The following is a 12194-nucleotide window of genomic DNA, read 5'->3' as shown; positions in this document are numbered from 1 at the left end:
ATATACGTATATTCTTAAGCAAGAATATTATTGAGAGTGATTTCCAAGTTTTAGCTGGCTAAGCCATTGTCAGACTGTAAAGATACGTATTTACGTATTTATATGTGTTTGTGTGTGTGTGTGTATGCATGTATGTATATGTATGTATATGTATATATGTGTATGTGCATATCTTCTTTACACTTTCTGGTTTGTAAACAATGGTTTCACTGACGGTGTTATTTGCCTGTAGTCCACCATGAAAACATGTCTAAGCTGTTTGTTGTTCAATAGACTGGATGATTACTACTCCACTCAGGAACAAGTGAGGTTGGTGACAGGAAAGGCATCCAGCCCCAGAAATTGTATAAACATGGAAAAGCAAATGTTAACACAGTGGTGGTAGTGGCAGCAGTGGCAGCAGTGGCACCAGTGTGCACTTGTCTTGTACTGTAGCCTGGAACCAAGCTATGCCTTGTAAATGGAATTGGTTAACAGAAGCAGTATGGTGTATGTGAATGTGTGGGTAAATGTTTACATTCTACATTTTTTACATGATAGTGTTGCACTAAAAAAAACTGATATTTATTAAGATTACCTGTCAACAAAATGTCCCCTAGCCACGTGCTTTCAAAGAATTAATGGAATAAAATATCCCTCATTTGGAAAACTGATAAAGGTCAACAACTGGAAGGGCATTGGATTGTTAAACAGCATCTCAGTAATATATATACATCCAAATCATTTTATCAGAAAGATGGATATAAAATGAATGAAGGAAAGAATGTGCATATGCATGTATGTTTGTATTTATGTATGTACCTCACATGTATATATACACACATGCATATCATCATTATCGTTTAACATCCGTTGTCCGTGCTGGCAAGTTGGAAGGCTGCACCAGACTCCAGACTGATTTGGCATGGTTTCTACGGCTGGATGCCCTTCCAAACGCCAACTACTCTGAGAGTGTAATGGGTGTTCTCATGTGCCACTGGCATGACACCAATATCTGCCACAACTGTGATTTCCCTTGGCTTGATGGGTCTTCTGAAGCACGGCTTAATGCCAAAGGTCTAGGTCATTTGTGTGTGTGTATAAATATTCATGCATACACTACACATACACTAAGCTGTACTTGCTGACAAGTTACAGCTATGATGTTTGTATGTATATATATATTATATAGATAGTTAGGGTAAATCTTAGCTATTTCCTCTTGATGCACATCTGCTCATTCCATTATTACAATCCAGTATGTAGTCTCAGTTGCTGCTGTATGTTAGTTCAAAATACATATTAAAATGGAGAATTATGAAAATATTATTTGCAGACTTATTGTGTAACAAAACAAGAAATTGGAAATGTCCATGGTATTATTTATTCTCCTTTATACATGTTTCATTGCTAATAAGAATTGCAAAAATTTATATGTTGGATAGACATGTAAGCAATTTCCTATTAGAAGTTCTTGTAAGACATGTAAAAAATTTCCTGTGAGAAATTTTTCAGACAGAGAGATAAAAGAATATTTTGTAATTTCTATTGGTAAATAAAACATGTAATGGTGAATAAACAATACCAGAAAATTTCAAATTTCCTGTTTTGTTGTGTGTGTGTGTGTGTGTGTGTGTGTGTGTGTGTGTGTGTGTGTGTGTGTACACACAAATATATATAATCATTTTAATAAGCACAGGATTTGAACGTGGGCACTTTAAGTATTATGCTCTGTTAGTAAAATAATCAGATGAGCTTAGCTTTGGCTAGCATGCTATACAAACTCATCTGACTATTAGAGCATGAAACTTGTAGCTCACATTTAAAATCCTGTGTTTATTAAATAATATTTATCTCTCACTGAATGGAGTACACTTTTGTTGATCCCACCAGTAACAGAATAGTGTGTGTGTGTGTGCGTGCGCACATGCGTGTTTGTGTGTATACTTAGAAAGTATTGGTAGTGATACCAAGTAAAAGCACCCAGTACACTCTGTAAAGTGGTTGACATTAGGAAGGGCATCCAGCTGTATAAAACTAAGTCAAAACAGACTATGGAACCTGGTGCAGCCCTGGTCTTGCCAGTTCCTATCAAGTCATCCAACCATGTCAGCATGAAAAACAGACATTAAATGTTGATGGTGACAATGACGTATGTATGTATGCATGCATGCATGCATGTATGTATGCATGCATGCATGCATGTATGTATGTGTTATCAATCTGTTTCATTTCTGTATTTCTTGCCAATAGAGAAAGAGCCGGACTCTAACATAGATTCAAGGCTCCTTCATTGGAACTTTTATCAACATCATCTAGGTATTTGTGTATATGTGTGTGTGTGCAGTATTTGGTGTTAGTGTATGCGCAGATTTGTATGTTTGTTTTATGGATGCGTTTTTATGTATATATTTTCATGTCTAGATGTATCTATGTATGTATGTATGTATGTATACAGACAGATTATGTAGTCAATATTTTATGGATTACAGATTGATATTTTGCTCCTTTCCCTAGCTCTCCAAAAATATTTCTGAAGTGCATTGAAATAGTGAAAGAAATTTGCAGCCTGTAAAGATACTGCTTTTAATAAATACAATCTTCATTTTGAATTTATTGAGTTCTCTCTCAAACTGTAGCTTAACCAAGCATGTAATTAGATATGTGCAATGTATACACACATACATACATGTGTAGATAGATGATGTACAACAAATTCTTGCACAGTTTCTGTCTATGAAACCCACAAGCTATTGGTTCACTCACATCAGCATCATTCAACAACTGTTGTCCATGCTGGCAGAATCATTTGCATGCCAGGCGAAATGCTTAGCAGCATTTCATTCATCTTTATGTTCTGGGTTCAAATGCTGCCAGTGTTGACTTTGCCTTTCGTCCTTTCAGGGTCGATAAAATAAGTATCAATTGAGTACTGGGGTTAATTTAATCAACTTAGCACCCCCCCCAAAAAAAAATTACAGGCCTTGTGTCAAAATTTGAAACCATTATTATTATTATTAGGGCTGTGAACTAGTAGAATCATTAGCACACTGGTTGAAATTCTTGGTGGTATTTTGTCAGTCATCATGTTCTGAGTTCAAATTCTGCCGAGGTCAACTTTGCCTTTCATCTTTTCAGAGTCAATAAAATAAGTACCAGTGGAATGCTGGGGTCAATGTAATAAACTAGTCTCTTCCCTCAAAATTTCAGGCCTTGTACCTTTAGTAGAAAGGATTATTATTATTCTCAATAATTAGATCTTATGTTGCCTTCAGTTGCAGTTTGTATTTATTAATTACATTTAATTGTTACTCCTCATTTCAATGTATACATATACTCCTTGTTTCTCCTCAACCTAATTTTATATTCTCTGGTAGAAAGTTGTACTTATTTAACTTATTAAAGCATAAAGAAGTTTAAATGAGAAGTTGATTTCACTGTTTAACCCTTTAGTGTTTAAACCGGCCATATCTGGCCCAGATATTCTACATGTTTTACATTCAAACTGGCCATATCTAGCCTCTCACACCTAACCTACATTGACATTCTAAAAATGAACAATCACATCATTGAAACCTCAAAGCTATAAGATAATACATGATTAATTCAAAACAATTTGAGTGAAAAAGTATTACATTTAACAGAGTAATCTGAACACTAAAGGGTTAAAAGCAGTCATCCTGTATAATAAACAAAAAATTCTGTTGTCATTCCACCTACTTTGTCACTTGGTATAACTCCTATGACCTTGTACAAATTTCTATTACATAATATAATTTAAACCTTCACACACACACACACACAATGTGTTGAAGCAGCTGTAGTCTATTGAACTGAGTGTAGTAAATAATTTCTGGAGACCAAAAGTTAGATAAGATTCAGTGTTGAAACTGACTGATAGGATTTGAACTCCATCATTAATCGATGAAATTAATTACTGATCAACACATTATCATCTGTGCCACATTTACAGACCCAATAATAATATCACAATAAATTGTATTCTGGCACTCCGTTGGTCACAATGACGAAGGTTCCAGTTGATCTGACTAATGGAACAACTTGCTCGTGAAATGAACATGCATGTGACCGAGCACTCCACAGACATATGTATCCTTAACATAGTTCTCAGGGAGATTCAACATGACACAGTGTGACAAGACTGGCCCTTTGAAATACAGGTACTACTCATCTTTTTGCAAGCTGAGTGGACTGGTGCAACATGAAATTAAGTGTCTTGCTCAGAGACACGTGTCACCAGGAATTGAACTCACATCCTTACAATCGTGAGCTGAACTCCCTAACCACTAAGCCGCATGCCTTCACAAATTGTATTAAAATAATAATAATGATAATAATGGTTTAAACTTTTGGCACAAGGCCAGCAATTTTAGGAAGTGTCAGGTTAATTGCATGATGATATCTGTTATGATTTAAGTTTACATGTTTTATATTTGAGAGGATCAACCCTTTTGATACTAACCCATCTGAGACCACTTCTGTCTCTATGGTACAAATATCTTGCTTTCAAGACTTCTGAATTAAAATCCTCCATCAAAACTTAGTATTAGTTTATAATCCAAATACCACTTAATAACGACAATGTTATCTTATTAAATTCTTCATTATTTTCAAACTTAATCAAAGTACAGACAGAGGATCTCAACAGAAATATGGTACCGAAAGGGTTAATAAATTTTGTTGCTTAGTTATCATTAGTCATGTCCAGGCAACCCCTTGCTAGTAGTAAATGAATTCTATAATTGTTTCCCAGCATAGCATAGCGAGTAAAGCAGAGTAAAGTTTGTTCCCAAGTCATCTAGACTCATAAGGGCCATTCTCCCGGTTTCCATGGCATATATATTCCCCACCTGGACAGGACATTGGTCTGTTGCAGGATTACTTATTTTTGCCAGCTGAGTGGACTGGAGCAACATGAAATGAAATGAAATGTTTTTCTTGCCCAGGAATCAAAACCTCACTCTTATAATCATGAGTCCAACACCCTAACCACTAAGCCACTTACCTCCACATAGCAATTGAGCTTGCTAGTAACTGTGTATATTAGCGCAGAAATTGTATGGAAAGGGATACTGGATAATAACAAGAATCTCTCTGTAAAATCAGACATGTCATGACCACTTCTGTATATTATTTTGTTTAGTATTTTAAAAAGACCCTATTAAAATTTTTTTTTTTTGTTTCTATTAATTTCAGGTGAAGTCCGCTATGCAAGAAATACCAGCAAAATGACCACATTGATGCATGTTGACCCTACATTGCCATTGTGGATGTTTTTTGATGTTTATGGCAACGTTCAGAAAATAAAAATACTTGGTAAGTAATAATTAATATATATCATTTCAAATTTGGCATCATCTCAAAGTTTCCTGGTACTCCTCCTCCAACATTTCATTATTTCTGTTCACCATCTTTCTACCATCATTGGTTTACATAACTCTCTGAATTCAACTAATGTTCACTAGAAATTACACTTGCTGATAAAACAAATTTCTAGATAATTTGTGCCATCTAGTTTTTTATTTCCTTGACAAGAATTTCCTATGATATACTCTACTAGTTTAAATGTGATACATAATGGGTAAGCTTATAGAAAAACATACTTCAAGTGTAGATTGAAAAACAGAAATGATCTTAAACTAGAGTGACTTTGGTCTTCCTTTTACTTTGAGCATCATCATCATCAGTTTTTCCTAGCTAGCATGAGTTGGTCAGGTCTTAACAGTTTGTGTCAGTTCTTATTCAGGCTTGCTGTCCCCACAACCTATTCCCAATGGATAGCAGGACCACATCTCACTCAACCATTTCATTTTGGGCATGGTTTAAACAGCTGAGTGCCTTTAGTATTAATAATTTTTTCTTAAAATTACAGAATTTGTTTTGAAATAAGACTATTTGTGTTATTTCATTAGAAATTATTGAATTGTGTTGATCTATTCCAAGTGACCTTTAATCCAAGCAATCATTAAAATTCCAAGTAATCTTTAAAATATTTGAACAAATCCAATATGAATTTTTTGAAGTTTGAAGGCAAGTATTCTAGAGAAGGGAATAAATTCCTGTTGGATCAATAATGCAACACTGTTTTGTTTCTCAGTTGATGCAAGTCCATTTCACTTATTCTGCTGGAAAAGCATGACCATCATACTATCTTGTTCTCCTTCCTACCTTCATTCTAAAATCTCTATTAGAAAAAAACAATAAATACATAAATTCTAGGAGTAATTAAATGTTCATTACCAATCCAGTATATGAACTGACTACATTTGAATATTGTCAGAAAGATTAGTAAATAGTCTAATATATGTAGTTATACCAGAAATATTTCAAGAAGTTCGCTAAGATCCAGAGTCTTCTATATAATTACACTAAGAACATATCCTGGAATCTTCTAGAGTGGGATATATATGACAATATATGATTATACTGATCATTTGAGCTTTATGCATTGCAATATCAAAAGTATATCCTAAAATTCTCTAGCTATAAACTGACAATGATCAAAATTAACGTGACTGCACAAAAGGCTGAGTAGTGCCTTTCTTATTCAGAATAGTAACACAATAAAGAAAATACTCTAGAACTTAGGTGTCTACAGTATCACATAATACCATAGCAGAAGAAAATTTAAATCAACAGTAGAATAAAAGAAATATGTTAGTGCTACTTAAATCTAAAAATATGGATACTTGCTCAGAAGTCACTAAAATCTGTTGAGTTGTAAAGATTCCAGATTTTACAAGCCAGGAATTCTCTCTTGTGTATTCGTCTTTCAATTTCTTCATCTATTTAATTTGTAGCCAATGTTTTGTTAACTGGCAACCTATCAAAGATTGTATTAGTGTGTCTAGCTTCTTTATTCCAAATCCTCCTAAGGTTATGATTTAGCTGGATTCGTTTTACGACAATAATATTTATTTAAATTTCCATTTTGGTCCCGTTTTACTTTTTCTTTTTGTTTCCTTTCATTTCTTCTTCAGCTGCTTGTTTCAACTTAGACATGTATCAATTGAAAAAGAAATCTAAATGAAGATTGTGCTAAATAATGATATCAAATGAAAGCTCTGCAAATAATATTGTAAACAGACATTTGGATCTAACGTTTATATAGCTTAGATCTTCCTGTCCTCTCTCTCACACACATATATACTCTAAGTAATAGGTATACTAGTAGCTTTCAGTCTGCACAGTAGGATTCATTAGAGGGAGAACTGGGATTTTAAGTAGCTTGGCTGACATATCATTGTCATCATCATCATCAATATTTAACAACTGTTTTCCATGCTGACATGGGTTGGATGTCTTGACAGGAACTAGCAAGCCCAAGTGCCACACAGTCTGTTTTGGCTTGGTTTCTATGGTTGGATGCTCTTCCTAATGCCAACCACTCCACGGAGTATACTGGGTGTCTTTTACATGACACCAGCTCCCACACCATCTTTTTATGTAGCACCTTGGTTTTAGGATCTCAGTTCTGTTGTGGTGGGTGGGTCTTCTCAAGTACACCAATACACCACTTATCTCGGTCCTCCGTTATCTCTTTCATAGGGTTCAGCGTTTAGAGATCAGCCTTCAATATCATCATCATCATTTAACGTCTGCTTTCCATATTGGCATGGGTTGGTTGGTTTGATAAGAGTTGGCTAAGCAGAAGACTGCACCAGACTTCTGTGTCTGTTTTGGCATGGTTTTTATGGCTGGATGCCCTTCCTAACACTTATATTATATATATGCATGTGTGTGAAATGTATTCACTGAAGGTCTTAAGTAAGGAGATGTAATTATATTTCAACATCTGTCTTCCGTGCTAGCATGGTTGGATGGTTTAACAGGGTCCAACTGGTCAGAAGACTGCATTGTGCTCCAATGTCTGCCTTGGCATGGTTTCTACACCTGGTTCTTTTCCTAATGCTAACCACTCATAGAGTGCATTTTTCAAGGCGCTATCACTAAAGAAGCTGCCCTGTAGTTTGTAAGACTAGGATCTCCGTTGACAATATGATTATGAGTCAAATAACTCACTGAGTTGGAAGGGCCTTAGGTATATGTTGATGTAGTCTATCCTTAGTTCCATCTATTCCTAGCATTATGTATAAGAATAAAAGAGGCAGTGGATTAACAAAATCATTAGAGTGCTAAACAAAAATGCCTTGTAATATTAATTTCTGATCTTGACATTCTAAGTTCAAATACTGCCAAGGTCAACTTTGTCTTTCATCTCTCTGGAGTGGATAAAATAAAGTACCAATCAAGTACAGGTTTGATTTAACCAAAGAACTGCTCCTATTAAATTTGTAGCCTTGTGCCTATCATCTTCATTTTAACATCCACTTTTCCATGATTGCATGGGTCAGAATTTTTAGAGGCAGGTTTTCCTTTGTTAGAAATAATTATTTAAAAGATAATAATACAGGAAAGAGAGGAAAAAAAATTAGAATAACAACAATCCCAAAGCTTGCAGAAAGGAAGGTAGTAATAACTATTTAGTGAACCTTGAATCTGTATCAATAGTGAGGGCACATGGCTCAGTGATTAGAGTGTCAGGCTCATAATCATGAGGTAGTGAGTTTGATTCCCAGACCAGACTGTGTTCATTTATCTGTAAATATGAGTTACTATGTTACTGGTACCAAGCTGTATTGGCCTTTGCTTTTTTCCCTTGGATAACATCAGTAGTGTAAAGAAAGGTTGGTATGCATGGGCGACTGCTGGTCTTCTATAAACAACCTTGCTGGACTTGTGCCTCAGTAGGGGAACTTTCTAGGTGCAATCCCATGGTCATTCATGACTGAAGGGGATCTTTACCCTTTAATCTGTAACACTATTATCATTACAGTAAACACACACACATGTTAGTATTGGGTCCCCACCACTACTTGACAACTGGTGTTGGTTTGTTTGCATTCCCATAATTTAGTGGTTTGGCAAAAGAAGACAATGGCTTAAGTACCAGGCTTAAAAATAAATACTGGGGTAAATTTTTTTTGCCCTAAACCTTTCAAGGCAATGCCTTAGCTTGGCCACAGACCAGTGAATGAAACAAGCAAAATATAAAGGATAACACACCATTTTTTTGGTAGGCTTACTTGCTAATGCTTATATCATTTGCTAATTTACATTTGCATTTGTCCAAGGTGCTACGCAGTAGGACTGAACCCAAAACCACATGGTTTTAAAATGAGCTTCTTAATTGTTACAGCCATGTCAGCATCTCCAAACATATTTGTTTTCATCTGTCAAATTCTACAAATAAAGTTTTAGCCCACACGAAACACTTGCCCAAAGTACTGCAAAATAGAATTGAACCCAGAACCTTGTGATTGTAAAACAAACTTTTTATCCATACAACTGTGCCTGTTTATCTACTTAAAGTCGATCCAACAATGCAATAAGAGGTGTAGGGAGAGGGGACATTTAAAATCTTCATAATTATTAACTTTGTAGTTATTCTTCATATTTAAAATTTTTTTTTTCTCTTCTTTGTTTTTCAGGATCAGCAAACCCTTCTCAGACTCGAAGGTTACGCCCAGCTTCTGCCTGTATTGCTAACAGCAGTGGTAGTAGTGGTTTAACAGTAGCTCTGCCACCTCGTGTTTCTACTGCCCCTTCCACACCTACCCAGTACCATGCCAACAACACCATCAGCAACAGCAATCCTAACAACAACAACAACATCTTGTCACCTTCATCACCAACTGCAGCCATGTCAACATTGGTACTACGCAGTCTCAGTATGCCTCCTTCATCAACATCATCGTCATCATCCACATCATTCCACACGTCCCAAACTACAGCCAACACATCGCCGGTTGAAGGTCAGAGTCTGATGAGCACTTTCTCTGCCCTCCCAGTGTCTGCTTCAAATCAAAACAGAGGAGGACAAGCAAACCCCTATCTCTCTTTCCCTTCAACTTTCGACTCTGGCCTGGCTTCCATAAATAGCTCGGCCTCCGATGATAGTCCTATCGTAGACAATGAGAGCAATGAGTGCAACGTCTGTTATGAACGTCCAATAAACTCTGTACTCTACACCTGCGGTCACATGTGTATGTGTTTTGAATGTGCTCTGGCTGTGAAACAGGAACGTGGCGCCCTCTGCCCCATATGCAGACAGGAAATCAAAGATGTTATCAAGACATTTCGCTCTTGAGAAGTTTCCAAAACAAAGAAGCATCTTTTTTTGAAAAATAAACAAACATTACTTTAGTGTAGGTTATTCAAAGGGAAAGGTTGTATTTTATCCAAAAAGTTTCTGGTGTGGTGTATGATTCCAGAGGGTTCTCGGTCCAGGTAATATCTATAATTTGACAATTTCTCACCAATACATGCATTACTACACCCAACTTGTGTAAAGAGCTTCCTTCCAAAGAGTACCTTACTTCAGATATATCGCTATTGGTCAGCAGCCACAAACCAGCTGGTTTACGCTGACCCTGGTTCCAAGCAAACACTTTCAGAAGTATTAATGGCTGGTTCCAAAACGAATGAACAAACAAACAATAAAATGATTATAGAATGGATTATAGGATTAAAGAATTATATTTGTAAACATAACATATAAAATAAAAAGTCTTTTTCATTTTATTTTTTTTTTTTTCGGTCGCAAAATGTTTCAAAAATAAAGGAAAAAATGAATTTTGCTTAGTTTTTTTCTCTTCAAGAAATGGAGCTGTAAGTATTCTATATTAACATGACTAACATTGCACTCTGTTATTAACACACACACGCACACACAATACATGAATGTACATATATCTTGAAAAAATTACAGCCTTATTTAACAGTCAGAAGTCAGTTCTTAATTGCATTTTTTTTTTTATATATATTTTAATCTAACGACAACAGAAACTAAAAAAAATTGAAACACAAGTTTTCTGAATGGTAATGAGGTGTGTCTTAGATTTTCTTTTTGTCTTTTTTGTTTTTTTATTCCAAACTTATTGAAAATGTCACATAAATCTACTAATTATAATCAACTTAATATTCAGAATCATTTCACAGTTGGTTTGAAAACACTATAGTGTAATTCCTAAGGTGGCTTTAGGAATTCTTTTTTTTTTTTTGGTTAAACTTTTTGTGTGTTTGTGTTTAATTCTTTCTTTCTTTCTTTTTTGCTATTGCAAAATTTCTTTTCAAACACATTTCGCTTTCTGAGACAAAATGTATGAAGCAGAAAATACAGAAATACGGAATCAGTAAACAGTTACTGAAACCAGAGTTCTAAGCTACAAAAATGTAAATATTTAAAAAAAAAAAAAGGAGAAGAAGAAATTACTTGTAATGATAAAATAGATTGTAAAAATATTTTTTTAAGAAACTGCAGAAACACATTTTTTGGTTATTGTGCAACAAAATACATTTTTTAAAAAACCTGTTGAATTTTAAGCTTTAATTTTATGAAATTGCTTTACTGAAAAGTCAACTAAAAATTTAAGCTTATTAGATAGCATCTCATATGAGACCATCTCTGATTCCATGATGCACCACCTCACATTTTCAAGAATTCATATTTAAAACATTCCATTATAGTTTTATCTAGGAACTTTTTTTTCTTTCTTCCAATTACCAGTTTGCTATGAGCAGAAGATTGATTCATTTTCAAAACTAATGGAAACAAATAGTGCTTTCTTGGCTATTAATATGATCATGAATGGGTTCATGGTATGTTACTTAATTTGTGTTACTATCTTACTATTAATTTATAGAATCAGTTGACATCTCTCATTTGCAATGTCTTCATATTCCAATGTAATAACAAACAAGCAAAAAAAGAACCTTGGGTTTACTCTACAAGGCCTTAACTATGGATAAGCTATTAAGGCCTAAAGAGAATTAATAGATGTTATTGCTAGGAATTTAACACAAACAAATTTAAAGACTCAATCCAAAGTGATGCAATGGTGATAATAAAAATATCAATAATGCTATCTTACAGCTAATTTCTCCTTTTGGTTTTTGTTTTTTATTCTTCAGAGATGATATCCTCGCTTTTGTTGTGTTAAATGAATGGAAAGTATAAAAATACTAGTTTGTTGCATGAGTTTACTGAAAAATGTGCTCAGGCAGGATTTGAACTCAAAATTATGAGCTATGTCAAGTATTCAATCAGTCCAGATGTAGAACAAACCCGCTTTTCCCTCCTTTTTCTTGGTTATGTATTTATTTTATCACTATCTCAGTGGGGTAATAAAAAG

The 12194-nt window shown here is 34.8% G+C and overlaps 1 protein-coding gene across 6 annotated transcripts in view; it reads left to right on the top strand.

Annotated features, from left to right (window-relative positions):
- LOC106868156 (protein neuralized) overlaps nt 1-10635 on the top strand; it is a 518993-nt gene extending 508358 nt beyond the window's left edge. For all 6 annotated transcript variants that reach the window (XM_052972719.1, XM_052972720.1, XM_052972722.1 and 3 more), the window contains 2 exons: nt 5197-5316; nt 9492-10635. In XM_052972719.1, the coding sequence (XP_052828679.1) occupies nt 5197-5316; nt 9492-10150 (779 nt within the window). In that variant the 3' untranslated portion in view covers nt 10151-10635. The remainder of the gene's footprint in view (nt 1-5196; nt 5317-9491) is intronic.
- The last annotated feature ends 1559 nt before the right edge of the window (nt 10636-12194 follow it).

Source organism: Octopus bimaculoides, chromosome 14 (genome assembly GCF_001194135.2).
Source record: "Octopus bimaculoides isolate UCB-OBI-ISO-001 chromosome 14, ASM119413v2, whole genome shotgun sequence".
NCBI classification, from domain to species: domain Eukaryota; kingdom Metazoa; phylum Mollusca; class Cephalopoda; order Octopoda; family Octopodidae; genus Octopus; species Octopus bimaculoides.
This window is presented reverse-complemented; position numbering and strand designations above follow the sequence as displayed.